Source organism: Amphibalanus amphitrite, unplaced genomic scaffold (assembly GCF_019059575.1).
Source record: "Amphibalanus amphitrite isolate SeventyFive unplaced genomic scaffold, NRLGWU_Aamphi_draft 000259F_arrow, whole genome shotgun sequence".
Taxonomy (NCBI): Eukaryota; Metazoa; Arthropoda; class Thecostraca; order Balanomorpha; family Balanidae; genus Amphibalanus; species Amphibalanus amphitrite.
In genome coordinates, this window is record NW_024881754.1 from 288,605 (window position 1) to 313,889 (window position 25,285).

Below are 25,285 nucleotides of genomic sequence, written 5' to 3' on the forward strand. Positions count from 1 at the left end.
TGACGAGCTGAACACAATGAGACCATTTGCGCGGCTGTATCTTTTTTCTGTAAGTATTTATTAGCAAAAAAGCGTTAGGTAACCTTTGATGACGTCACATGCCCTTACAGCTGTCCAATAGGATATATGGCATCAAGGTAGTCAAAGTTGGTCATGAATTATGTCCTTTATGGTATAATTAACCATGACAACTCGGCCGTCCCAGCATAGTGACTCTGAGCGCACCGGCCAAGTTGCCCCGCTAGTCCCGGCCAAATAACCCCACATTGCCATTCTGAAATTTTTTGTCTATAAAGTCGTCATGGCTGTACAGAACTAGATGAAATTGCTCTTGGAGCCGCTGAACACCCTCAAAAATGGCGCTATAATGTTTTAATTCGTTTACAGCCCAAATACTACATGTTAAACAAATTTTTAAACGGAAGTAAAAGTTACCATTTTCTAACGTAATTCACCTTTCATTAATTTTGAATAAAACTAAGAGGGGGAAAGTTTTGATATTTGTTCTCGAGTTAATTCTGCCGATGACAAATGAATAGAGACTAAAATTATTTCATTCACTTTTATCAGCTTTCGTACAGGTGGGGGCGGCCAATTTACACCACCGGCCAAATTACCCCACTCTCCCCTAAGTCAAAGAAGCAGAGCTCCAGCCACATTTTATTCCAAAAGTACATACATGGTAACACCATGCAGCACTACACGTAACGGCAACTTATCATTACCCACATATAGGAACGACCGACTGGCTGATGAGTGAATAGAGGGCAAACGTCCAGCGTGCTCTGAAAGAGATCGCGGTAGCCGTCTACATATAAGAAACTACTTTGGACTACTTATAAACAGAGATAAAATTTACAACATCGCGTTAAAGGAACACCTCTTTACACCACCAGTCAGACCCATAAAGGGAATGTGCATACATATAAATAGGACATTTCTGGCACGAGACGTTCTTAAATACGCGTAGCAAACAACTAGAATAAGATGAAAATGATGAAAGATATAATAAAAATGTTCAAGGCTTTATCTATTCGGAGCGGAATACAATAAGCTGAAACACCAGCGTAAAAGAAACCCCTTTATTTGAATTGAGAAATCACCACCTAATGGACTACTATTTCGTACCTGGTGTGTAACAGCAATGATCGTTATTTTGGATAGACTGAGCCAAAGTATATTACGTATTACGTAACCACCATATGTAGAGACAAATTCACTAATCGGTATCATAAACGAAATTAAATGTGGGGAAATCTATCAGCTTCTGTTATTAGAAGAGGCAAGAGCACATCCGTAGATTTAAATTCAAAATTAGAATAACCACAAAAATATGGAAAGTTGCGATGAACCTAACGACAAGATAACCTTGAACCGCAATGCCTGTTATCTTGTGTTTATTTGAAGCTTTTTATACTTCAAAATAGGCAATTTCGAAAGGGGTAATGATGTGCTAGCGTTACGTACAAACATGTCCATTCGGTATCCATTCGGTGACAGATCAATTTGGTTGAATGAGTGTCGAAATATAAGTGATTTTTAATATAAAACTTTATAGGTCAGGTTATTCTAGATCCAAAATGGAATCAAAGTAACTGCAATGGCATGAAATGGTTACAATACATGCAATAATAGTAGAGTACTTTAACGGTGCTATAACGTCTATGCATACTTCCTTGTCTATGAGTAAACGAACAGTACATGGAACATTTCTGCACGCACGATCAAACTTTCGGCCTTTAGCTACCGCCTATGCAATTTGGTGATCACGCACACAGCCAAACGTTACATGGAAATTTAACAAACGTAAAACAACGTTCATGTAACAAATAAAGTGTAATATCCTCTAGAACTGTGCATTACAGCATAATCCAGTATTTGTAGGCTCGTGACATCAAATAAGTTTCATAGTTTGATTTCAGCAATGTCGCCGTGGAAAGTGGAAGACGTGTTTTACAGTTTCTGAGCTTATATATTGTGGCGTTTAATGAGTTAGAACAACAATTCGTAAAAAACCTTATGCTTTGTCTTGGAAAGTATGTTGTTACTGTTACGCCCATTTCTCGAACAGAATGAATGAACTGAAGTTGATGTTGAATCTCATTAAAAGTTTTGATATTCTTACACCAGTTACAACATGAAAAGTTGTGTTTCAACGCTCAGAAGAGAAATAATGCAGCATATCGTTACTCTTGTTTAACAGCCTTACTCTTATCTTTCTTTCCCTGTGCTATAACATATCATAACATGAGGTGGCTTAGTTTTGAGAAGTTGTCTTTGTGTCATGTTTTATGAGACGGTGAGATATTTCAAGGGTTGAAAATATAATTGGTCATCCTGGTGAAACTGCTTATAATAACTTATATAATATATAATACTGCTTACAATATAAACTGCTTGTATGTAACTCCTTATTATAGCTACATGAAATAACCATATTTCCATGAAATTCATCGGACACAAGGAACGCACATTCTTATGGACTTTACTCTCTGGCCGGTTGATGACCACACAAGAAGAGTAGAAGTATACAGACAGAGTAGAGATGAGAGCGGCCTGCCGACTCTGTAAGAACTGGTGAAATATCCTGCACATTTACACTCACGCATACGTTCCTTTCACCTAGCAAAGCGCCTGCACTCACCCAGGGCAACAATTGCGGAGAGTAAAATTCCCCTGCCAATCATCACTAGCAACCCACAATTCATTGACTATACGTGTGACATCCTCCTGCCAGTTGTACTTCGAGCGCAGAAGAGGTCACGTTAGAGATCTGAGAGTGAAAAGGGTACACACTCGGTCGCATACACCTGCGATGCCTCCTTTGTGCGCTTATGAGGACTTCATCGCCCATCATTTTGGCATTCTATTTGTGCATCCATCTTCGATTGTAATGAATCAAGTACATTGACTTTAACGATAAATAGCAGTCAAATCCATTAGACGAATCGTAGTCTGGAAAGCGTCAAAGATAAGCAGCTCACTTCTTTAAGAAAAAAAGAGCATGTCTCCTGTCTTTTGTCTAGCGCTATACCGCGGAAACGCATAAAAATCCATTTCTATACAGAGATGACGTCCGGAGGGCCCTCCAACTGCTAGTGGGGAGACAGCGACTGGTTCTCTAGGTCCAGACATCGCATTTCTCTAGCGGGTTCATTGGTGATCCGACCGGGCAGTTGAAGGTCTCGGCGAACTGGCGTGAATTCTGCAGGACGCCGCTGACCCGGTACCGACCCGGGCTGTGCGGGTCGACGGCGTACTTCTCCCAGCCCTCGCGACTCACCACCTCGCACCAGATCTGAAACGGCGCGCAAAGGTCATACTACGAAAGACAGGTCAGGTTACGGTACCTAGAGGTCAGGTCATTCCCTCCCCCACAGTTTAGACCACAGAACCCAGATATCAATTAATTAACAGATCACACCATAATACTCGATGTCAGGTCATAATGCTCAATGCCAGATTACGCCACAGATGTTGCAGTGCTGAAAAGATTCTGATAGTGCTGCCCGTGTGATTTTCTAATCGACACAAGACATCTTTTCACCCCGCAGCGGGATGCGTTTAGTGGCACCATCTCTAGATATATGACTCATTCGTGCCGTCTCTACCTCACCTGCCCGTAGAATACGAAGAAGAGTTTCTCGTCGGTCATGTTCAGGCCGGGCAGGCTGGGTTCCTTTGGATGGCCCTGTCGATACATTCGCCACGCGTTGAAAGCCTGCTTCAGACCGGACCCGTCACACATATTTTCACCCACCGTCTTGTTACCATCCACCTGAAAGGTCAGGTCAGAGGTAAGGTCACGGAAGGTCAGTCTTTGTTACCCGCTGGGTTACGAGAGCAGGTGGAGTGGCCACTGGCCAATATACGGGCATGCTGAGGTAACGTCTTGTGATAAGGGCACAAGTAACGAGCGCAACGATAGGCCAATGGCATAAAGGCCATAGGCTGTCCACTCTAATTGACATAAAGGTCAAACGCCTATCCAAGCTAACCGATACATAAAGCTCAAACGTCCATCATATTTAGATTTGCCTGGTCAATTTGATGCTCACGTTTTTGCCGACGACATCCAGTTTATATTTGGAGTACTGTTTGACGATGCACATGGCGCGCCTGGTGAAATCTGTCAGTAGCTTCTCTGACCACCAGTTGGTCACGTTTCCTCCCCAGTTGTGGCGACGACCTGGATGTGGATAGCATTCATAGCGTCAGGATCCATAGCTGAGCCATGGATGATATAACACTGGATTGGTGTCTCGTGGAAATTAACATTGGGATCCGCGACATTGGGATCAGGCCCGCCATCTAGCGAGAAAATTATCGTAAGTTAGGAGCTAGCCGAGTGAACGCCATCTCTCAGCATTATAACACACGTGGGTGTGGTGTGTTAGTTGGCTTGAAGTGCATATTCCCACGAGTTGGAGGTAATCTTACTGGACCTGAGACGACAAAAAATATCTTAAATGCTTGAAAGCCAAAAACGTCAAGCAGCCTTTAGGTAATAACGAAAATAAAATGCGTAAGGTACGGTGTGTATTGAAACGCCCAGTCCCATCGGCTTGTACGACCTTTTATATGGTCATTTACTCGCAATGGTACAGCAGTTTGACAATACGTCATACATATTTGGTAGGCTTATTCCCTCTTCTCCGAATTTCGCCCGATTTTCTTCATCTTAGTTAATGTTACGGCACGTGCCACGTGCCAACTTAGGGGTGTCGAAATTGTTCCACATAAAGTAACTCCGCAATGGCTAGGCCAATTACAGTAAAACTTCGTCAATTGTTAGGCACCCAGTGGTCAATGCATTTCCATGTGTCACTATGGGGGTGCTACTGCACGTGCGCACGTGCGGGGTGCCGCTTCCATATCCCAAGAACGGCTGGGCGGATAACTCTCAAAATTGGTACACAAATATCACATCGATGCTCGCACTGCATTGATCAGTGCTTACATTGGTGCAGAGTCGTTAGGAAAACGATGAAATGAGATGCGTTGTGTTTATGCCTTTCTACATATTCCAGCGGCTGATCGATCCGCAACAGGAGATCGTTTGTGAAGGCTTCGTCTCCCTTTTCCACTCCTTGTTTAAAATAACATTAACAATGTACGAAGAAGATCACACATCAAAGATGTTTTAGGCGGCTATCTTGGGCCAGGGCTGCGGAGTTGTAGTCAGAGCCATCGTTTCTGTTCCGACTCGGAGTCGGTTGATTTTTTAAAAGCTGTAGTTGGAGTATGAGTGATGAGTCGAACGTCACCGAAAAGTCATCGATCCCACAGACTTACCAGGGCTGCAGAGTCGGAGTCAGAGTCGGAGTCTGTGTGAATGGACAGTTCTGCCCGGAGGAGTCGGAGTCCATATTTGGATACCGGAATCGGAGTTGGAGCCAAAGTCACTGAAATTTCATCGACTACGCAGCACTGGTTGGGTCCTTTTCATAGAGCGTCTTGATTGAATGACATATTGAGCGGCAAATGACGTTAGCAATTCCGTTTAACTTTTTCATTAGACTTATAGAAAGTACTTACGTTCGTTTTGTTCTTTGATCGGACAATTTGTTTGATTTAGGCCATGAGTAAAGACTCATGTGAAAAATAGCGAAAACGACACGTGCTGGCGAAGTCTCCAATAACTCCCTGTTTCACGATTTAATGAGGAAATAACATGGAACTGCTTATCTTATTACTGACCCTGCACATAAATCTATTAATTTCTTCGCTTTTACTGACATATAAAGACAAACCCTTTTGAAAAATTGCACAACAAGCCTGCTACTACACCACACTCCCGTATGTCACAATGCTAATCAGCGGCGTTCACTCGGCTTGCTCCTAACTTACGATAATTCTCCCGCTAGATGGTAGGCCTGAGCTCAATGTCGCCAAAAAATGCGAAGACACCAATCCATTATTATCTCATCCATGGCTGAGCTATGCCTAACATCGAAGAAACCGACGTATGTCTTCAGTTAGCGTCAATCCGTCACATTAATTAAACATTGAGCCGGTGATCTGACGATTTAATGCGTTCAATGCAATAAAACACGCTACGCAGTAGCAAAAAATGTTTATATGTATTGCGGCAAATACATATGAACTTACCGTGATTGTCGAACCCATGCGTTAGCTCATGCCCGATGACCACACCCACGTTAGCAAAGTTGGCCAAGCTGAAAAGTAGCGCATACATCAGCAACATTTATCAATAAATCATCGTTTCAATAAACGTTTTAGCGGGCGAGAAGTGCACGCTGGTACTCCAATTCAGATAGTTGTATTTGCTTTCATCTCTGCTCAGTAACAAACTTAATAAATGTTTAGTGCAATAGAAGAATGTCGTTGAAACAGAAACACTTACGCTGGATAATCCAAGCCAAAGAACGGCTCTTGCAGAAATCCGAGTGGAAATACTGAAACACGGAAAATTAAAACAGATGTCAGTCATCACATTTGAATATGTTATAGCATTTAGTGAGCTGTGCATGATAAGTTGTTTGCCACGAAAAATGCATGGCTTCTGTGTAGCAGCTTATGCATAAGGATGATCAAAAGACTTTGACATTTGATGACGCTGTATGAGTAACTATGTTGTAATACGATTGCCGAGACACTCGTCGCAATACAGCCGGATGCAATTGCAATTGCATCATAGCAACTATGAATTAGCAGCATGAATTACTCACATATTTCGTTGTGCATGGGCGAATAAAATGCATTTACTTGCAATGGGCTGACAACCCAATCTCTGTGAAAAAGGAAGACAGTAAGGGTTTACAAAAGTCGGGTAAAAAGGAGTCGAGTAAAAAGGAAAACATTGCAAAATGAAGGCCTGGGTTAAAAACCGAGACATTCCACTGCGTTTGGTGTTGTAGACATTACTTTTACTCGTTAAACGTGCTCCTCAATCCTCCGTAAGTATCTCAAATGGATCAATATCACAAAACTATTCCGTATCCGCGGAACAGATAGCTAGTCCGGACCTGTCCTTGTCCACCGGTCGCAGCAGCTTCTGCAGGTCTTGTAGCACCTCGTGGTTCCGCAGTCGCAGCACGTTGTTCAGTAGGTGCTGGTCGTCAAAATGCAGCTGAAGACGTGGGCAAAGATTGAACATGAATTACCAACATTTGATCAACATCCACTTTAACTTCCACGACACAGTTTGATATCCATTACAAAAAGGACGCCTCAATGGCCACCAAATATAATATAAAACATGCATCGAGCTGTACGGTTAAATTCATCAGCCTAGAGCGCATGATGAACAATATTGTACCATTTGCTTACTTTCTATATTTATATGAATGCTTTATTTTTAAAGTTCACCACAAAATGACTAATAGGTGTAACTTCTTGTCAAACTACATTCAAGCACATGCTATAACATCCGACTTCATTCATTGATTTCTTTTTCACATAATAAGAAATACTCGGGTACTTACATCGGCCAGCTCTTCATTGAGAGCAGTTATGTTCAGCACGGAGTTGGGGTACGCAATCTTCTGACCCATCATGTCTAGCTGAAAAACAATACTGATCAGATACCTAGACAACAATGATTAATGGTTTGGAATCCCTGGAAACGATAGGTATACCCGTATTTCGCAAGTATACCTCAATCAGAAACAACTCTTTGCATGTGACTAAGAGCTCATATACATTTCATCATTTCAGGCTGTAACATTTCATCGTGTGTTAAAGTGATTAGACGACAGGTAACTTATCCTATTCTCACGTTACCTTTTTGACTAGCGCTGCTTTCATGTCTGCTTCAATCCAGTCTTCGCTAAGAAGGCTCTCCCGGAAAGCTTGTTTGACATGATGGATCATCTCTTCAACCTGTATGAAATGCAATATAATTTGTAACGATTGCAGTCGTGCAAATAAATACACAAACTGATCACTTAGGTGTTCATACAGTTGTATGTAAACGAGCCTCGACCAAATTTTGATGACATGACATTTGTAAATATTCAGCAAACACTGTGCTTCGCACGACGAATAACATATCGAACTTACCTTGGCTTTAATTCCGTGTTTATCGTAATGCTGGATGTACATGTAGGAGAGGACGTTTCCCAGACCTTTCTCCACCAATTCCGCGCATCCCTTCCATCTGCAGGTGACAAACACAAACTCAACTGAAAATCAGCCATTTCAACGAAAATGTTGCATAATAGTGCGGTATCAAGTATCAACAAGTGTTGGCGGCATCATAATGAAAACGATGCTCTAATGATTTTTTTTAGAACTGAGTCGATGGTTGAGGATCCACCACATACCTTACAGAGTAGACCCGCTCTTCGTATAGATTAGGGACCTGTTTTCGGAAATCCTGCCAAATCTCGTGCAGTTGCTGGCCCATGAAGCGAATGTTCTTGAACATAAAGCGCCAAACCAGGTAATTGGCTACCACTCTGTAACAACGGAGGTCGGTCAGCAACAAAATAACGACGGGAATGCTTTTCAGGAACACCAGTAAGGACAATGCCCGCGTCATCTAGCTATCGGTATCACTTGCGAATTCAAATACAGAAAGGAAAATTAAATGATATTTGTTCCAAGAGAGGTGTCGCTTTAAAGGCAAAGACGATCATCATAGCTAACGCCGTTTAAAAGCCCACCGTTTTGGACTGCTGTTGACGAACTTCGAGACCGCCTGGACGAACGGCTTGCAGTCTACGGCGACGATCCGCATGTCGTGACTGATGTTGTTCACCGCTAGAAAGTTTTGCAGCATCGCCGACCAGTCAAACTGTCGGAACAACACGCGAGCGGGGAAGATTGGCACGCCGGTGGATACGAGCTAGTTCAGAGAATCCCCGCACGACGGCGCCACCAGACGGGTAGGGTAAGGTGCCTAATTAGCGACCCTTTCCGATTTGCGACCTACCTCCCTACAGAAAAACTGGCAGGAGAAAACGGGGTAAAAATATCGTCAAAAGGTCAGTCATACTTTGGTTATCAAACTAAATTATTTTCAGGCATCGGTAAAATCCTTTTTGAAAGGATTGCATTCCCAATCCACATTCCTAGTGCCGAAGTGGATTGCATTCCTACCCGCAATCCCCTTTTTTCACTTGGATTGTGATCAAATCCGCAATCCTTTTTTGCAATCCTGTTGTATCATTATGTGCACTAGTGGATCTGGGGGAGGGAGGGGGCATAGGGCCGTGCCTCCATCCCCAAATCACCCATTTCTAGTACCTAGTCTTGCGAGTAATTCCTATCTAAGGCACAGGTATTTTATGGGAAATATTTTTTTGCCTCAAACACCCCCACATTTAAACCTCTACCCAACCAGTGTTTTATATGCTTAAAACTCACCCTCAAATACGTAATTTTGCCCTTCCTATGTAGTTCATCAGCGTATATTATTTTGAGGGTTTAAATTAAAAGCGTTTAAATTATTTCAAGTTTCGATGTAAAGCCCTTGATAGCAAAGTACATTAAGCCGATGAAGCCGATCTCATAATTTTCAATCGCAACAAACCATTTCAGAGCACTAATCAAACACAATCCGGATTGGATTGCAAAAATTGGAAGTATGATGCAATCCAATCCGCAATCAAATCCTGTTTTTTGGAATGGATTTCAAATCCAGGTGCAATCCACCAAAAAGGAATGCAATCAGGATTTTGCAATCCTGCAATCACAATCCTACCGATGCCTATCTATTTTCCGGTCGTCGATGTTTCTGGTGGGACGTTTCAGGTGATTTTAAATAAAAATGACGAGTTTCTTATCCAAAACGTGCGTGTTTGGGCCCTCTCTGATGAAAAGCGATGCACTTTAGGATGATGCACCTTTTTTATTCTGAATCGGCATTCCTTTTTCAATTGATTGCCGTTTTCCCATAGTGAATCGCTCAACTGTGCACAGCATGGCGGTTAAAAATGTGTCGCAACTCATATTTCCTATTTGCGCCTGACATGGTCGCAAATAGCTCAAGAAGGCAAAGAAAGGGGAAAAGAGAGAAATGAAAATGAGGTGTTGCTGAAGCTTGCAATGTGTGGCAGGGGATGCCAAATGTCGTGACCGACTGCAGGGTTGCCGAATTCAGCGCGGACCTCGAATACCATACGAGATAGCCTGATAAATTTGGATTTCCGCCTTCTTTTCGCCTTCGGTGCAGCACGTGATCAGTTTTTACTTACGTAAATGTGTTGGATAAACGTTCCTGTTCGAGTGATTGAGTGCTTTGCGCATAGGTTACCTTTTTGAGATCATATTTCATCTTTTCAGGTGTCGCATTTTTCGCCATTTTTAATATGGGGAAACCCATAGACTTATTAGCGACCCTCCCCGGTCGCTAATCGGGAAGAGTTCCCTATTAGCGTTTTTTTGCAATGGTTTGCCAAAATACTCACTGCAAATAAGTTAGTGAATATTGGGGCATAAAATGACTATATTTTAATAGAAAAATGAACGACCTCTCCGAAAATCAAGCCAGTAATACAGTGGCACCCACAGAGCGTGAGCAATGACGGTTCAAATTAAGGGGGTCGCTAATTAGGCACCTTACCCTACTTATTCTTTCTAGAGCGCTATGATGTTGCGATTAGCATTCACGATTTGGAGTTAAACGGCAGTGGTGGAGAATTATGCCGAGTTGGGGTAGCACCAGCTTTCCCAATTCTATGTCAGCTTGGCTTTGGAGCCGCACCAGACGGCGGAGGTCAAGGTCACCGCTAGGGCGGCGGCGGATTTGCCGCGCCCGTGCAACCCCAACTCGGCAAAGGTATCTAGATACCCATGGTTAAACGTTAACGTTGCCACTTGCCAGCATCCTTTTGGACTTTAACGTTAACGTTGACATAAACGTGTTGAATGGAAATAATTTGTTGGTTGCATTCTGCTGCTTGCTTCAATTGGGCCTGTGAAATAAACTGAAAAGGTGTTTCATCCCTGCAACATGCGATAGACCGCAACGAAGGGCTATTTCATCCTGTTCTACCGTGTCTCGGATTGATTCTCCACCCTGTCGCGGGGTCATTGGGAAATTGACTCACGTAGGGAGTGAGCTCGGTGAGCTCGTGCAGAGTCAGTCGACTCTGCTCCGCCAGCTGGACGTCCGAGTCAGTGGTGTTGAGCAGCACCGAGGAGTCTTCACACGAGGTCTGACCCAGCAGCTGGGCAGCACATAAGTCGGTCATCAAATTAAAGTATGGTTGAAACAAAACGGATATTAGGAAACAGGTGGTCATATTATTGGAACGATACTATTACTCATGTCACCAAAGACTTTGTCCTAGCCATGTGCTCGCTTTCCAAGTTGTGTAAAATCCACCCAAACGTTATCATGGTCACCCACGCAACCGGAGAGAGCCCCCAGGTCTCCTTTCCCACATAAACCCACCTTGGCGAACTCGATCTCGAAGTCGATCATCTCCTTGGCCTGCTGGTCGGTGTCGGACGAGGGGTCGGCCAGTACCGCCAGAGTGTCCTTCAGCAGCTGGCGGTAGGCGGCCAGGTTCCGGCGCGCGTGGGCGTCCGTCTTGTTCAGCAGGTAGTCCTCTTCAATCAGCGGCGAGCCCTTGAACAGCTGCAGAAAGAGCGAGCTTCGTGACTCTAGTGTCGCGCGGCCGTCCAATGATTGTTACTTCAAGTCTGTGCATTTAATTTGACGGATGATATTCAACTCTCGGCGCGCCCCGCTCCTCGCGGCTCCCAGCCGCGCGACCCCACCCGGCCGTCGCCCAGCACCGTCCGGCCGCCCCGGGCGCCCGGGCGCTGCCCCTGCAGGCAGACTGTTCCGCAGGGCGCCCGGTCGCTGCCCCTGCGGGCAGACTGTCCCGCCGAGCGCCCGGTCGCTGCCCCTGCAGGCAGACTGTACCGCCGGCCGCGTACCGCTCGGCAAGGGCATGGCGCCGGTCCAGACCCTACAGGGACTCTCATCATCGACGACAAGAAGTAATCTTAGGAGTTCGTACTTAATTCAATTTGGAGAGGCTAATTTAAAAAAAAACGAAATGAGGTAATGAAAAAGACCTTGTGCTGTATTGGAATGTCTTAAATCTGCATGGCCGTGTGTTTGATCTTGTTTCATAAAGTTGTGTGAAGCTAACAGACACCGCTAAAAGTCCGGTAGGAATTATTACGTTCTGACACATCTCATTAAACATTGCAAAATACTTGCATGCCCGTTGGCTACTGAATGAACCGCCTCAAAGTCTCGTCGAGTAAAGCTCTTCAAAGTAAATCTTCTCAGAGATTTGCTTTATGGGAAAACATTTCAAATGCGAATCTGTGACGCAGTATGCAATGTTATGTCACGTCTATTATTCAACAAATGCTGCGCAATACATTTCTCAGAAAGGACAAATTGTGTTGCATTTTATGATACTTGCAAATCCCGAGTACTTGCAAATCCCGCTTCAAACATAATTACGACATCTGCTCATTTCCAGGAGTTCTCCCAAGCTCCTGTCATTTGATTTGACAATCATGCGAATATTCACGATACAGCCTGATTTGATTCATTTGCAATGCAAACTACTGCCCTTCTTTCACTAATGATGCTAATTCTACTAGAGTTTTCAAATAGGCTCAGTATCCTACCTTCCACGGTATGCTTCATGAGATCCTTTCCCATCTTTCCCTCCTGAGGTATCTGCTCCCTTACCAATCATCGTTCCCCACCTGCATGATGTAGGTGGACGTGTCGCGCGAGTCCGAGTTGACGTGCACCTCGAGCAGACTGTAGACCTTGACACTGTGCAGCCGGGTGATGAGGTCGGTCAGGTTGAACCGATCCGCCTCCCAGTCGGGGTCGATCAGCGGCCAGCCGCCCAGCCGGGCCAGCTCCACCCCGACCACGGCCCGGGTCAGCTCCAGGTCCGTGGCCGGGTCCTTGCCTGGCGCACGGAGAGGAAGAGACATCAGACAGTCATTAGTCAGCTCCAGATCCGTGGCCGGGTCCTTGCCTGATGCACGAAAAGGCAGGAAGGTTCAATTCAGAAACTATGCCAGATTTTGGGTTTCCTATTGCACGTTGACTTTTATTGTGGAAAGCGCACTTCCGAGTTCGAAGCAAAATGCTCACAAATAAAGTATGACCGAGAACCTTCATAAATATGTCATGTGTCCCCCCACACACACACACACACAAAATATGTTGCAGATGAGCAAGTGAATAATTCCATTCAAAACATAAACATCCGTATCCTGCAAAGATACGCATACGGGCGTAGTGGACGCTTAACTCACTGATGTTGACGCAAGAGTAGTAAAGCTTCTCCACCTTCTTGATAGCTGGTATGTTTTCTGATACTTCATGGTCTTCAATGAGCTCTGGAAAATAAAAATATAATGACGGTGAATGGTGATATAGCACGCAAGTAGTTACATACAGAAATATGCAATGAGTCAATGCCATTTAAACAGCACTTTATTTGCCGATTACAATGTGCTTATTGCAATAAGCATGACTCACGGTAGTTTAAAAAAAAAATAGTTTAAGGATGCGTCTTTCCAATTAGCACAGTCACAGGAAGCTGCTCTGACCTCAGACTACCCTTGCTACATGTTATCCGATATATCGCATTTCAATCTTCAATGCTCACTTTTGATGTCGACCAGCATCTGCTCCTGCATCTGCTGCAGGCTGGAGCTGGAGAAGGCGTCGCTGGGTACGGCGTGGGTGCGCACGTACCGGCCGCACGCGTACTGGTAAAAGTCCGTGCACGGCTCGGCAGTCAGGTCCATCCGATCCAGCACGCGCGAGGCCACGCGCAGACACGTCGGGGTCAGACATCGCTCCGGCTCCGGGCTGGGGTCGGAGTTGGAGTTGGGCTTGGAGTTGACGGCAGAAGATTTTGAGACTGATCCGGCGCTTAGCGCCCGCTCTAGCATCGACCGTTCGCGGGAAAGAACTGAGGGCGAAAAGGAAACGATATCAAAGTGACATTCCAGTGTCGCTGAAGAGGATTCGTTATATCCAAAGTGAAGTATGAAGGCAGTGAGAGGATGCTAAGCTGTATTGGAATGGCTGGACCCGCCATGCCAGGTTTGTGCAACAGATAGCACTACAGTAGCATAGCCCGCGGGCCGCAGTCGGGCTGCTCCGCACTAGAGGTGGCAAAAGATGAAAATTTTGGGAACCAGACTCGAACCAGACCCGGCTGGACATTTCTGGAACCAGTCGGACCCGGTCTTAGTTGGAACCGGAACCAGTTGGACCCGTTCCCCAAAAGTCAATTAATACAAACTACTTGTAGGTATCATTAGGTGTATCATATAAACAGCCTATTTCCCACTGGGAATACTCATGAGCTACTGTGTGCAAAGAAACATTCACTTCATTCACTTCATATTTTGCAATAATGTGTAGTGTGCAAGATGTATAGTTTATGGTAGGACCCGGTTGGACCCGTCAGAAAATTTCCAGGAACCGGTCTAGACCCATATGGGTCCAGACTGGTTCTTTGGACCGGGTCCTCGGGTCCACATTTTGCTACCTCTACTCCGCACGGGCTAGTGCTAGTTCTCTCCGCTGCTCATAGATGGCACTAGTATCAAACGCCTGCTGGTAGGCTGTACCGCAAGGCCTGAAGCCGTCAGTCCTAGCGTGGGAGGCCGAGCGGGTGACATTCAGCGGCAAAGTAACGTGATTAACATTTAGTAGATAACTTGTAAGAACAAATATGGGCCTTCACCCTCGTTATTAATAACCTACCTTTTTAATTTTTGAACCGACGATCGCAGTAATACTCGTAGGTCTCGCTTTATCAGCACGCAACCGCGTTAGCCACAACAAAGAGAGAAGACGTGCCATGACCAAGCGTGATTATTGTGCAACCCTGGATTGACTGTTTTTTGTTTAACAGCAAAAACAAAATCAAACAGTCGCGAAGCAAATAAGTGTGCACACTGTTGTGTGATTTTTCTCTGTCAGAACGAATGCCTAAATCAGAAGCCGGTGAATTTCTTACCGAGTGCTAGGTTTAGTAGGAGGGCGGTGCATCCCAGCAGCAGCAGTACTACCACCAGCAGAAGGATCTTCTCCAGTACGCTGAGTCGGTACCAGCACCGACCACCGCGCCTGTAACATAAGAGCCAGGTCGGTAACAGCTCCTGCCTGTGGTTGCGCCTGTAATATTGCAGAAAGAACAGCAACAGCCTGCTTAGTATATTCGCTGCACCCTCACACCGCTGAACGCTTCCATTCAGCCAATAATGATTGGCGCTTTATGAGATATTATGAGGGATACTCTCAGAATCCTTAATGCACCTTCATAGAAGTTGAGTGAAATATCGGGCGATGGTCGACATAGGGTCAGCGCGCAGTGTTTTCTCAACTTTTTTATCTATTAAATTGGGTTGCATGACCATTGACCAATGCCGTAGGTCTCATAAAGCATATGCTTATCTAAATATCATCTGTCTTATTTGCTGCCAAGGATGATTCAATCGTCTTGTTCATCCACATTTTCATTAACACTTTTTTACATGACCTTTCGTGCTCTCGCCCACGAGATGGATCAAATCCAGAATGTCATGCCAATCAATATAACATGATCATACACCCGTCTGTGGCGGTGACCCGATCGGCTTACGGCTCAGCGGTCGTGTAGGTCACCGGTCGCTGACATATAGACGCTGATTTTGATCAGCAGCCGAACTATCACGAGACTCGTGCCAGGAGAATAAGAAGGCTTGTATCGAGAAGCCTATGTCAGGAGAATTAATCATCGGGTTTGATTATCTTGTAGCATTCTCGGTGTGGAATTCAGGCTTAGCAGGTGTCTGCTGTGACTTCTGGATTTGCCTGTGACTGTGATTTCTTACCTTCCACTTAGTTTGCCTTTAATGACTTGCAAATTAGCCGTTCATTTCCTTTTGCCGTCCTGATTTCTAACTAACCGCACTATCTAGTGTGAGCGGCTACATAAGCCTGCCCCCCTCCCCTCCGCGCCCTCACCACGTGATCGTCTGTCCCAGCTGCGGCCGCGCGGCACTGATGGCAATAAGGCCGCTCCAGTGGCCCTGACCATGTGGTGTGTCGATACCGCGAACCGCGGACGCCGCCCGGCACCACTCTCAGAGGAGCCAGTGATTGGTCCGTGCGAGCTGCTGATAGGAAGCAATGCGTCTCGGAAGAGCAGTTCGTTAGAAACTAATCGGATCAGACCAGCGGGTCATGCACGCCACGATAGGAGGTATTGATTGGATTCCGAAAGCCGATAATGTGACATTTACGGAATGATTGACATCAATTCCAATGTTTTGTGAAAATTGTGTGCGTCTCCGGTCACGGCAAACATGCGTGGCAATGCTATTCCTAAAATTGTCTGCGTCACCAAAAAGTTCAATGACGGCATCAGCAGTCGTAAATGCAATGAAGTCTGAAAAGGCTGTCAAAATCCAATAACCGCCTTCTGAGTGTGGCCATTGCCCCAAGCTGCGGGCCGTTTCAGTCAGCGACAAATAGTAAAAGCCGTGGATGGCCAGCCCGACGAGCTGACCGTTCCAGGCGACGGAAACGTCAAAAGGAAAACGACCGCCGCAAATGGTCCCGCTTTCGCTCGATTGCATTTAATTCCACACATAAATGGGTGGATGTAAAAGTACTGAGCGAGCAGCCCTTGGATTTTTGCGCAGTTTCGCGCGTCACAAGAGGAGCAATGGTAAAGAAGCAAATATATGGTTGTCGAGAGCGTTAGTTAGTATCCGGATTGTAGGGGAGAGTCCCCAATCTGCACCAGGTCTCTTAATTGCGCCCACGTCATTTTCTGTGAAACCAATGGGTCGATTGATGTTTAGAATGCAATTTATTAATCACAATCATCAAATCAATAATTTTCGACCTACCGCCACCAGCGTAAGGTCGTAAGCCGCGTACTAGGAGTGGTTTTGTAAAATGTGGTGTTTTCTTATCCTGAACATGCTGGTTCACTGCAGGGTATATTGAATTAGGTTCACTGCACTGTTACTGTTGTTCGTGAGGAAGGGTAGTTCAAAGTGATTTTAGTAGTACTATGTATGGCATATGTGTCAAGCATGGAGAGACAAAAAACAAGACGGTACATGCCTCATGTGCAACATCATCAATATTTTCCTGTCAAAAGATACATTCCAAATTGCGCCCACACATATTGCGCCATGACATGGGCGCATTTAGGGCTATGTCTAGACATCGTCATCGAGGCTTTCACTGGTATCGTGTAAAACTTATAAAAAGTGGTCTTTCAATTATTGGTGTTAGAAGCCGGTGTTGGACCCCAGTAGGTCTGAGGGGCCCGTGCTGACCAATATGGGCATTCGGGTAACATTACTTCCTTTGCCAGTAAAAGGGCTAACTTTGCATGGTTCTTTAATGCATTATTTAACGTGGCGCAATTAGGGCATGCTGTGCCTAATTGCGCCTGTTGCAGGGGCTCGGAAAAACGTAATTTGTACCCATTAAATCAACTTCATTTGTAAGAGTGGAGGTGAATTTAACTACCAAAATGTTCAAGGATCGTTATTAAGCAGAGACCGCATTCACCGGACACATTGCTCAAGCACAGGAAGAGTTTCCGCTTAAGCGGGCGCACAATGGTAGGTAACCCTTCCCTATGTGCATGCTCTTATTCTTACTTTTGTATGCTGTGTGTTATTATTTAGGATAAAATGAACAGAATTATTCCATATTTAAAAGCAAGTCATTATAAAGGTTATGAGATATGAATGAGGATTGCATTTAAATAGGAAATGAGTATCCGTTACATACTTCATTTTTATATTCAGCTTGCGGTGAGGTTTCATCCCAGGCATTGTAAGAACTGTCGCTCAGTGGTAAGGTTTTTAATGCTTAAACGAATGAAATAATCTTGAAGAGCGCTTATATTTGCATCAATCATCTATCCATCGAACATTGAAATGAGCGTTATATACACACCTATAAGCATACATGTATGCAATATGCATGCACATTGCACCTAATATGATGCGACGTTATGTAAATACTAAGCCGTGATATATTCGTCGTAATAGTGTACCACAAGTCACACATTGTTACAACCGACAGTATTTATGAAAAATCATTGGAGTAGGCTTATTCGGAAACGAATTGAACGATTTGGGCTATTGTGAGTGGATTTTGTCGTTTGAATGTAACGAATGAATGTACCGCTTATCGGTTAGACAATTGCATATAATTCGTACACTTTGGAACGGCTCGATAGCATACGAACAAATAAATACTTTGATTGCCGATATACCTATCCATACAGTCATATCTCATTAGACTAGTCGACCGCACTATAAAATTGCATCATTCATAAAAGATGTAGCAACTTATGTGTACACCATTGACTGACTCGCCTCCGAAAGAACGAACGAAAGAAAGAACGTAGAAAAGGGGAAGGAATGATATTCACATCCGGGTGCTGCTTGATGTCCCATGGGAGCCGAATACTTTACACATGCCGATCATTTGAGCAGTTCCACCAAAAATCCACATTCGATACGTACAAACAGAAGATCTCACTCAGCATGCACAACTCTGTAAATTATTTGAGACGTTTCCTCCAAAAAAAAACTCACAAAAGTAACCACTTCTATAGGTATATACCGATATTTCTAATTTTCTACTGAACATGTTTGCACTAAAATTGGAAAACGTTCACTCCTTTTTTCACTATGAAAGCAGAAGGCCTAATTATCTCTTCAATTGCAATTTAAAAAGCACCAATTTCTAACCGTTGGGCCTCTTAGACAGTCCGACATCCTAGCGTCGGCTCCGGCGGCCGCCGGCCGGCCGGTGAGCAGCGGCCGCCGGTGCTCCTGTCACCCACCTGTGATGGCGGCCGGCCAGTCGCACCTCAGCCTCGCCATTGGGCCGCGAGCCGAGGTCGAGCGGCGTCAGCAGCTCGGCCGTGCTGTCCTGAGCCGACACCGGTATCTTATCGCCCATGGATGCGGGAGGCGCCAGCCATGACTGAGAGATCGATCGAGCGGGCCGCCGGCGGCGGCTGCCGCGCGCCGCCCGGCCGCGCTGCCCTCCGCACCTCTGCCCGGCCGACGCTCCGCAGCTCTGTCCGTCGGCCCGGGCGGCGCCGACAGCTCCGGCGAGCTGCGGCAGCTCGTCTCGCTCGGCGCGGGCTGCAGCGCGGCGCCCAGGTGCCGGCCCGGGCCGACGGCCGCCCACGGCCCACAGTCTGTCGGCGCACCGCGGCGGAATGCAGCCGGCGGACCGGACCGGGCCGCTGGCCACGCTAATAAGGCTGATTGATGTGGACAGATTCCAGACAGCAGCGGCAGCTCGCTGTCTGCAGTAATCACGATGAAAATAAAAGACCTTAAACTTTTGACGTACAGTGGGAAAATGTGTGTCTTTACATTGGCTTTTCCTATACGAATATCAACAGTTTGATGAAAAATATTAGAAATAAAAAAAATAACTTACCTATCAAGAGTGCAGTTATTTGGCAACTTAGCCCGCGCACCGACGGGGGGTGGTCAACCGCCCCCCCCCCCCGAGGTTTTTCGTAAATAGTGGAAAAACTGCAGCGCTTAGCGCTGCGAAATTTAGCATGGTCTTTTCTTCATCAATTTTACACATGGTGTGCAAGTTTGAACCTCCTATCTTTCAAGGTCAGGTCACCAGGTGACTTCAGTTCGAATGACCCAACCTCAAATCACTTCTTTGCAACTTTGTCACCGTGTCAGAGCTACAATAGATAACGGAGACCTTTGAAAGTCGTAGGATCTAATGAGTGTATTGATAGCTACAATTTGGACATCTCGGAATTTTGATATCGATGACCTAAGGTCAGGCCAATTTCTTGACCACTCCATTATAAGTCAACGGAGGGAAAATCAATCCTCGGTTTTTTTTTACACTAAAACGCGTTGGAATGGCCCAATATACGATCAACATTGACTAACTTGAGGCCTTTTTTGCTCTTGGGCCGGTGCGAGCGACTTTAGCGAGTGTCATTTGAGCGAACGTCATTTGAGCGAACCATTTTCAGCGAATGGCAATTCAGCGATTATCAAGTTCAGCGATTATCAAATATAGCGATTATCAATTTTAGCGAAAGCTATGTTTCAGCGACATCTATTTCGTCGACTACAATTTGAGCGACTGCCAGTTCAGCGAAACACTTCATCGTCCTGTAACGTTCTTTTTTGCGAGCGTATACGCGCGAATGTTTTCGGAATATCTCATGGTTATCCGGAACTGGATGGCGAATGTCACGTCCAAAGACCTCAGACATTGAGCTCCAAATGTAATGCTACATTTCTTAACAATTCCAACGGTTCAATTTCACCCCCTGCTCTTTATAGAATTTAACAAATAGAATAGTTATATTAAGTTTTGTCCAGACGGTACCTACTCATAGGCGGCGGAACGAAGGGGGGTACCGGGGCACCGTGCCCCCCTTGATTTTGGCATTTTAACATTAGCCCTATGGGCGTTGCATGGAGAGAATGAGACCAAAAGTCGGCGGTGCCCCCCTTAATTGAAGGTGTTCCGCCGCTACTGAACGGTAGCCAATCCATTGTATTTAATTTTGTCTTTACCTCTGGTGGATTACAAACTGTTAGGTGTTATCATGACGTATGAAATGAAACAAAAATTTAAAAACGAAACGTTGCAAGATCAATGATTAAACGTTGCGAAATGAGGCCTGATATTTTTGTGGTTTCAGGTTTCCAACAAGATTACTAGAACAAGATAACAGATTTTCAAGATAACAGTCGCGCGCAGCTTGAAGCATGACACAAACCAAACGGGTATTCAAAGGGCAAGAATTTCCGAAAAGTAGAAATTATTGACTTTCGTCGCGTTCGGTTTCGCTGTAACTCTATTCGCTCAATTGGTCTCCCATTGACCACCATATATTCGCTCAATCTGGTTTCGCTGATTCTGGTCCTCGCTTACGTTGATAATCGCTGTGATTGAATTCGCCGACTTGACAATCGCTGAAAAAGTCAATCGCTTAAATTGATAATCGCTGAAAATGTTTCGCTCAAATGTCGTTCGCTGAAATGACGCTCGCTCAGGTGTCGCAGAACCCTCTTGGGCAACTGTAAGGTCTTGTGGCGTCATCAAGGGTCGGCAAAGGTTTTTTTTTTTTGCTAATAACTCCTTACAGGAACGAGATACAGCCGCGCGGATGGTCTCATCGTTTTCAGCTCGACAAGGCGCATCGAATGATGCACTTATATGATGACCTTGAGGTCACTTGATCTGAGGTCACCCTTTGACCTTGACCTTTCGAGGTCAGCACATATATGATTCGATGTGGATTGACGAGAGGATCACGATGGGGCCATTAGTTTGTTTCTAGTTTGGCTACTTCGAAAGTTATTCGAGAAAAACTATCTTCATTTCTAGCGCCGCCATTTTGACTTTTTTACCCCTGTGACGTTGTAACGAAATTCATTCCTACCCCGTCCTCCGCCTCCCTCTGTACTTACTGTCCAGCCCCCTTACCCACTAACAATATCCTTATATGGTCCTCGCTCCTCCCCTGTGACGCCTGTCCTGGCCCACTTCTGATTGGTGCTATGATATGACGTACATCTGTATGTAATATGTATGATGCATGTGTGTGACGTTTGGATGTAGCGGCCGACGCCGACGCCGAGCAGGAGGGATTCGAAAGCCAACCGCCGTAATGGCCGGACGTACTGTTATTCAAAGTCTCGGCCGATTGTCTATCACTTTTGGATTCTATTGGTAAACTTACAAGTTACAATACATACTTGAAGAAAAGAAAAACCGTGTTGGTTATACGGCTCGAACAAGAAGGTCCCAAAACAGACTATCACAGAAGAAGAAATTGTTTATTTAACTTTTTACATTTGTTACAGACGTCAGCTATGACCTGACCTGCAAATGACCTTGTCAAAATTGTAGAAGTTCTCCGTGCGTACCCCCGTTTACCACTTGTCGCTAACTTGCTTCGTTTTCGAGATCTCAGGGGGGCGGTCAACCCCCCCCCCCCACCCCCGTCGGTTCTAAGTTAGCGCGGACCCCCGTCGGTGCGCTTGTGCCCCTTTATCTGTAAAGAGGCTTTGAATTAGCTGGTTTTACCTATTCATTGAATTATTGCATTGATTAACAAAACGTAATTGCACAAATCTTAAACTTGGTGTTGCGATAGTACTGTAACAAACATGATATATCATGGGCGCCATTATCGAAGAACAAAAATGGTAAAATTTTTGGACTTACAATGACCATAGGTACTTTAAAGCTCCCTACCTAAGCATCATCTATAGGTTTTTATTCGCGACTTGTAACATCTTTCTACCTTGGCAAATATGACCACAGCCGAGGCTGTGTGTCGCTTCACGAGTTTTCTTTTAGTGAATAAAAATAAATCTGCATTATCGTTATAAGGGACATCAAAACTATGAGACCATGCTTCGATGTGCATCTTTGATCTCATTCATACACCCAGCAGTACAGATAGGTACATGAGAAGAGCAAAGCACAGCGGAGTGCGTTTAGGACTGCGTTCACCTCTGCCGGTCAGTCCGGACCACGGCTGGGGTCCGGATCGCACAGCAATCTTACCCGGATTGCACGCCAATCTCATATACGAGTGCCGTCTCCCCAGCCGAGGGCGCCAGCTCGCCCGAAAAGCCAGCCTGCGCCCGGATCGCCCGGATTCCAGGAGCTTACGGAGGGCTTACAGAGGGCTTATAGAGGCTCTAAAGGACCCCAGGGTCCATCGAGGGCTAGTTGCTGTTACCGAGGTGTTTTTTACGGGCACGGAGGGATAAGATCGAATTCCCTCCAAAGTTGGTTAGATTGCTGTCCAAAAACCTTATTACGTAACGTCATTACGACGCAGTGGGAGACTGGCCCCAATTTCTCGTCCGCGGTTCTTGGGTCTACGACCCGGGAGTAGCTGCGTCGACGTCTAAACTCCAGTATTTTGTTTTATTCACATGCGTTCTTAAGAAGAAAAAGCATGCAGGCATCTAACCATTCCATTATTAAATTTTTAATTGAAAGGTAGGTCAGTTGTAAGAAAAAATGAGCGGTCGCTAATTCAGCGGCAGACGCAGTGAGTTTTCGGCCGCAGAGCTCTGCGCCATTTGACCCGTGTTCTTATATCTAACGTTTGGTGAAACGCAATTGCGGGCAAGGTCGGACACCCTCTCATCCATTCCGACAAAATATCTATAAAAATTGCACTTTGTTTCGACTCCCCGACGCTCGGCGCTGGGATTCACCATTTCAGGTATTGCGGTACAGCCTATCCGCAGGCGTTTGATAGTGATGCCATCTATGAGCAGCGCAGAAAACTAATACTAATCCAGGAGGAGCAGCACAAGTCTGGCGCTCGCCACCAGTCGTACATGGTAGCGGAGGTGGCAGACATGAGCACAGTCACTGCAAATCGGCTCAACCCAGCTAACAGGAAACGTTACTACAACGTTGTCACAACGTCGTGTTTCGGTAAGTTGCGAAATTACGTTTTAATTACGTTGTAGCAACGTTCTGAACGTTGTGAAGCCATGGTTTGGTCCGAAAGTCGTGGTAAAACGTCGTGACAACGTTTTATTGGTACGTTGCAGCAACCGCGCACTTGCAGCATCATATTTTGATAATGCATGGTGACATATATGGCCATATAATGCATTTCCTTTGACTTTCAATGCGCATATTCAGTTTTCATCGTTAAATTTGACACATTTTAACACTTGGACTGTTCACGTTGTCAGCTGGTGGTCGCCAACACGTTGTTAAAACGGTTTTTCACAACCTTGACATTATAGGTACTGAATAATTAGCGGTGTTTTTACAAGTAAATTCTGATACCTTTCTCTCTCTATCTCTCTTTAATATATATATATATATATATATATATATATATATATATATATATATGTATAGTCGACTACAGAATGATGTTCCACTCCTCAGAAGCTATCAGTTGACCGGAGCGCTAAGTTGTGCCGTTTATCACGTAATTAGGCGTGTCGATTGTGAGCATTGGGGCAAAGCTATAATTTGTGAACTCAGCCGTGTGATGCGGCACAGCCTACCACCCCAGGCAAATAATCGCCTGTGAAAAGTGGAACATCATTCTGTAGTCGACCATATATATATATATATATATATATATATATATATATATATATATATATATATATATATATATATATATATATATATATATATATATATATATATATATATATATATATATATATATATATATAACATGTGTACCTAAATTGCAAAGCGTCATTGGCATGTTTTGCAACATCACAGGCGGAGCTAGAGGCTTGCAACTATCCCTATGTAAACGCGGCTGTTATCCGCGGCTGCCAGCAAGCCACGCGGGCCGCCACTCAGGCGAACGGTGGCTCGCGCCCTGACCTCGCCTGAGGGGCCGTGACGTCAGTGTCACCGGCCGGCGTTCAGAGCCAGCCGGCCGAGCCGCAGTCTACGCGGCGCGAGCGAGCAGTGAGGGCCGGCGGCGGGCGCGGCTGAGATAGCTGGAAGATGAAAGATAGCGCCAGTTGTCTGCGTTTGATGCGATTGTTGCTTTGACTGGTAAGTCAAAGTACCATTTACGAGTAGCATTTGCAAGATTGCGCCTTGTAATATCGTGCGGTCTAGGCTATAGTTCATTGTAGCTCTAGCCTCTAAGGTGTTGACATGTTTGACCTAGCCTGTCGCACTGTTACGGAAAGTGGTGCAGGTATTTTTGTGATTTTTTCATGAATTGAATGTCTGATTTTCCCTCATGTCTTCCCGCAGACGTCCTGCAACTCGTCAGCGCGCCTTGTGGCAGGCCTACTGTCGGCAATGCGGTAGCGAAGTGGCTGTCCGGAAGCTGCGACCGGAACGGGGGGTGCGCAGACCGTCTAGTCAGGCACTGCCAGCTGCCTAGGGACATCGAGGCCGCAAATGAGCCGGTGCCTAACGGTCCGCCGAGTGATCCTCCCAGCGAGGGTTAGTGAAGAAGTGAACTTCCACCAGTTCTGGCGTGCTAGCGGCTAGCGCCAGAGCCGGTAGAACCCAATTCCGTCCCACGCCCCCATGGGGGCGCCCCTGGGCCCCATGCCCCATCACCGATGCCGCCGCCGTCGTTTTTTTTGTTTTTGTAAATTGACCTGTATGATGTATTGAAATATACACTTCTTACATGCCTTTTTTACAAGTCTAGAGAACGGGAAGAGAGCGTCGGAAACACATTCTGAGTATGTTGCGAACACGTTGAGAGGGCGTTGCGAAAATGTTTAGGACGTTTACTCAGGGTCGCAGGGACGGCAATGCGAAGTAGCGACAACGTGGTGCGCACGTGATAAAAACGTCGCA

General features: G+C 45.4%; 1 protein-coding gene across 2 annotated transcripts; it reads right to left on the bottom strand.

Moving 5' to 3' along the window:
• Window positions 1–643: 643 nt before the first annotated feature.
• Window positions 644–18,944, bottom strand: LOC122386686 (neprilysin-2-like). Of its 2 annotated transcripts, none has more exons than XM_043376125.1 (19): window positions 18,786–18,944; window positions 14,940–15,049; window positions 13,572–13,880; window positions 13,216–13,299; window positions 12,649–12,863; window positions 11,366–11,551; window positions 11,019–11,138; window positions 8,631–8,761; window positions 8,289–8,423; window positions 8,026–8,122; window positions 7,747–7,845; window positions 7,449–7,526; window positions 6,990–7,093; window positions 6,693–6,754; window positions 6,368–6,419; window positions 6,112–6,179; window positions 4,059–4,189; window positions 3,617–3,778; window positions 644–3,298 (listed from the first exon to the last, which is right to left on the bottom strand). In XM_043376125.1, the coding sequence occupies exons 1-19, from the start codon at window positions 18,902–18,904 to the stop codon at window positions 3,122–3,124; spliced, it is 2,439 nt and encodes an 812-aa protein (XP_043232060.1). In that variant the 5' UTR covers window positions 18,905–18,944; the 3' UTR covers window positions 644–3,121. The 2 variants fall into 2 exon arrangements, with proteins under 2 accessions (XP_043232060.1, XP_043232059.1); XM_043376124.1 differs by having other exon boundaries at window positions 12,649–12,932.
• Window positions 18,945–25,285: the final 6,341 nt, after the last annotated feature.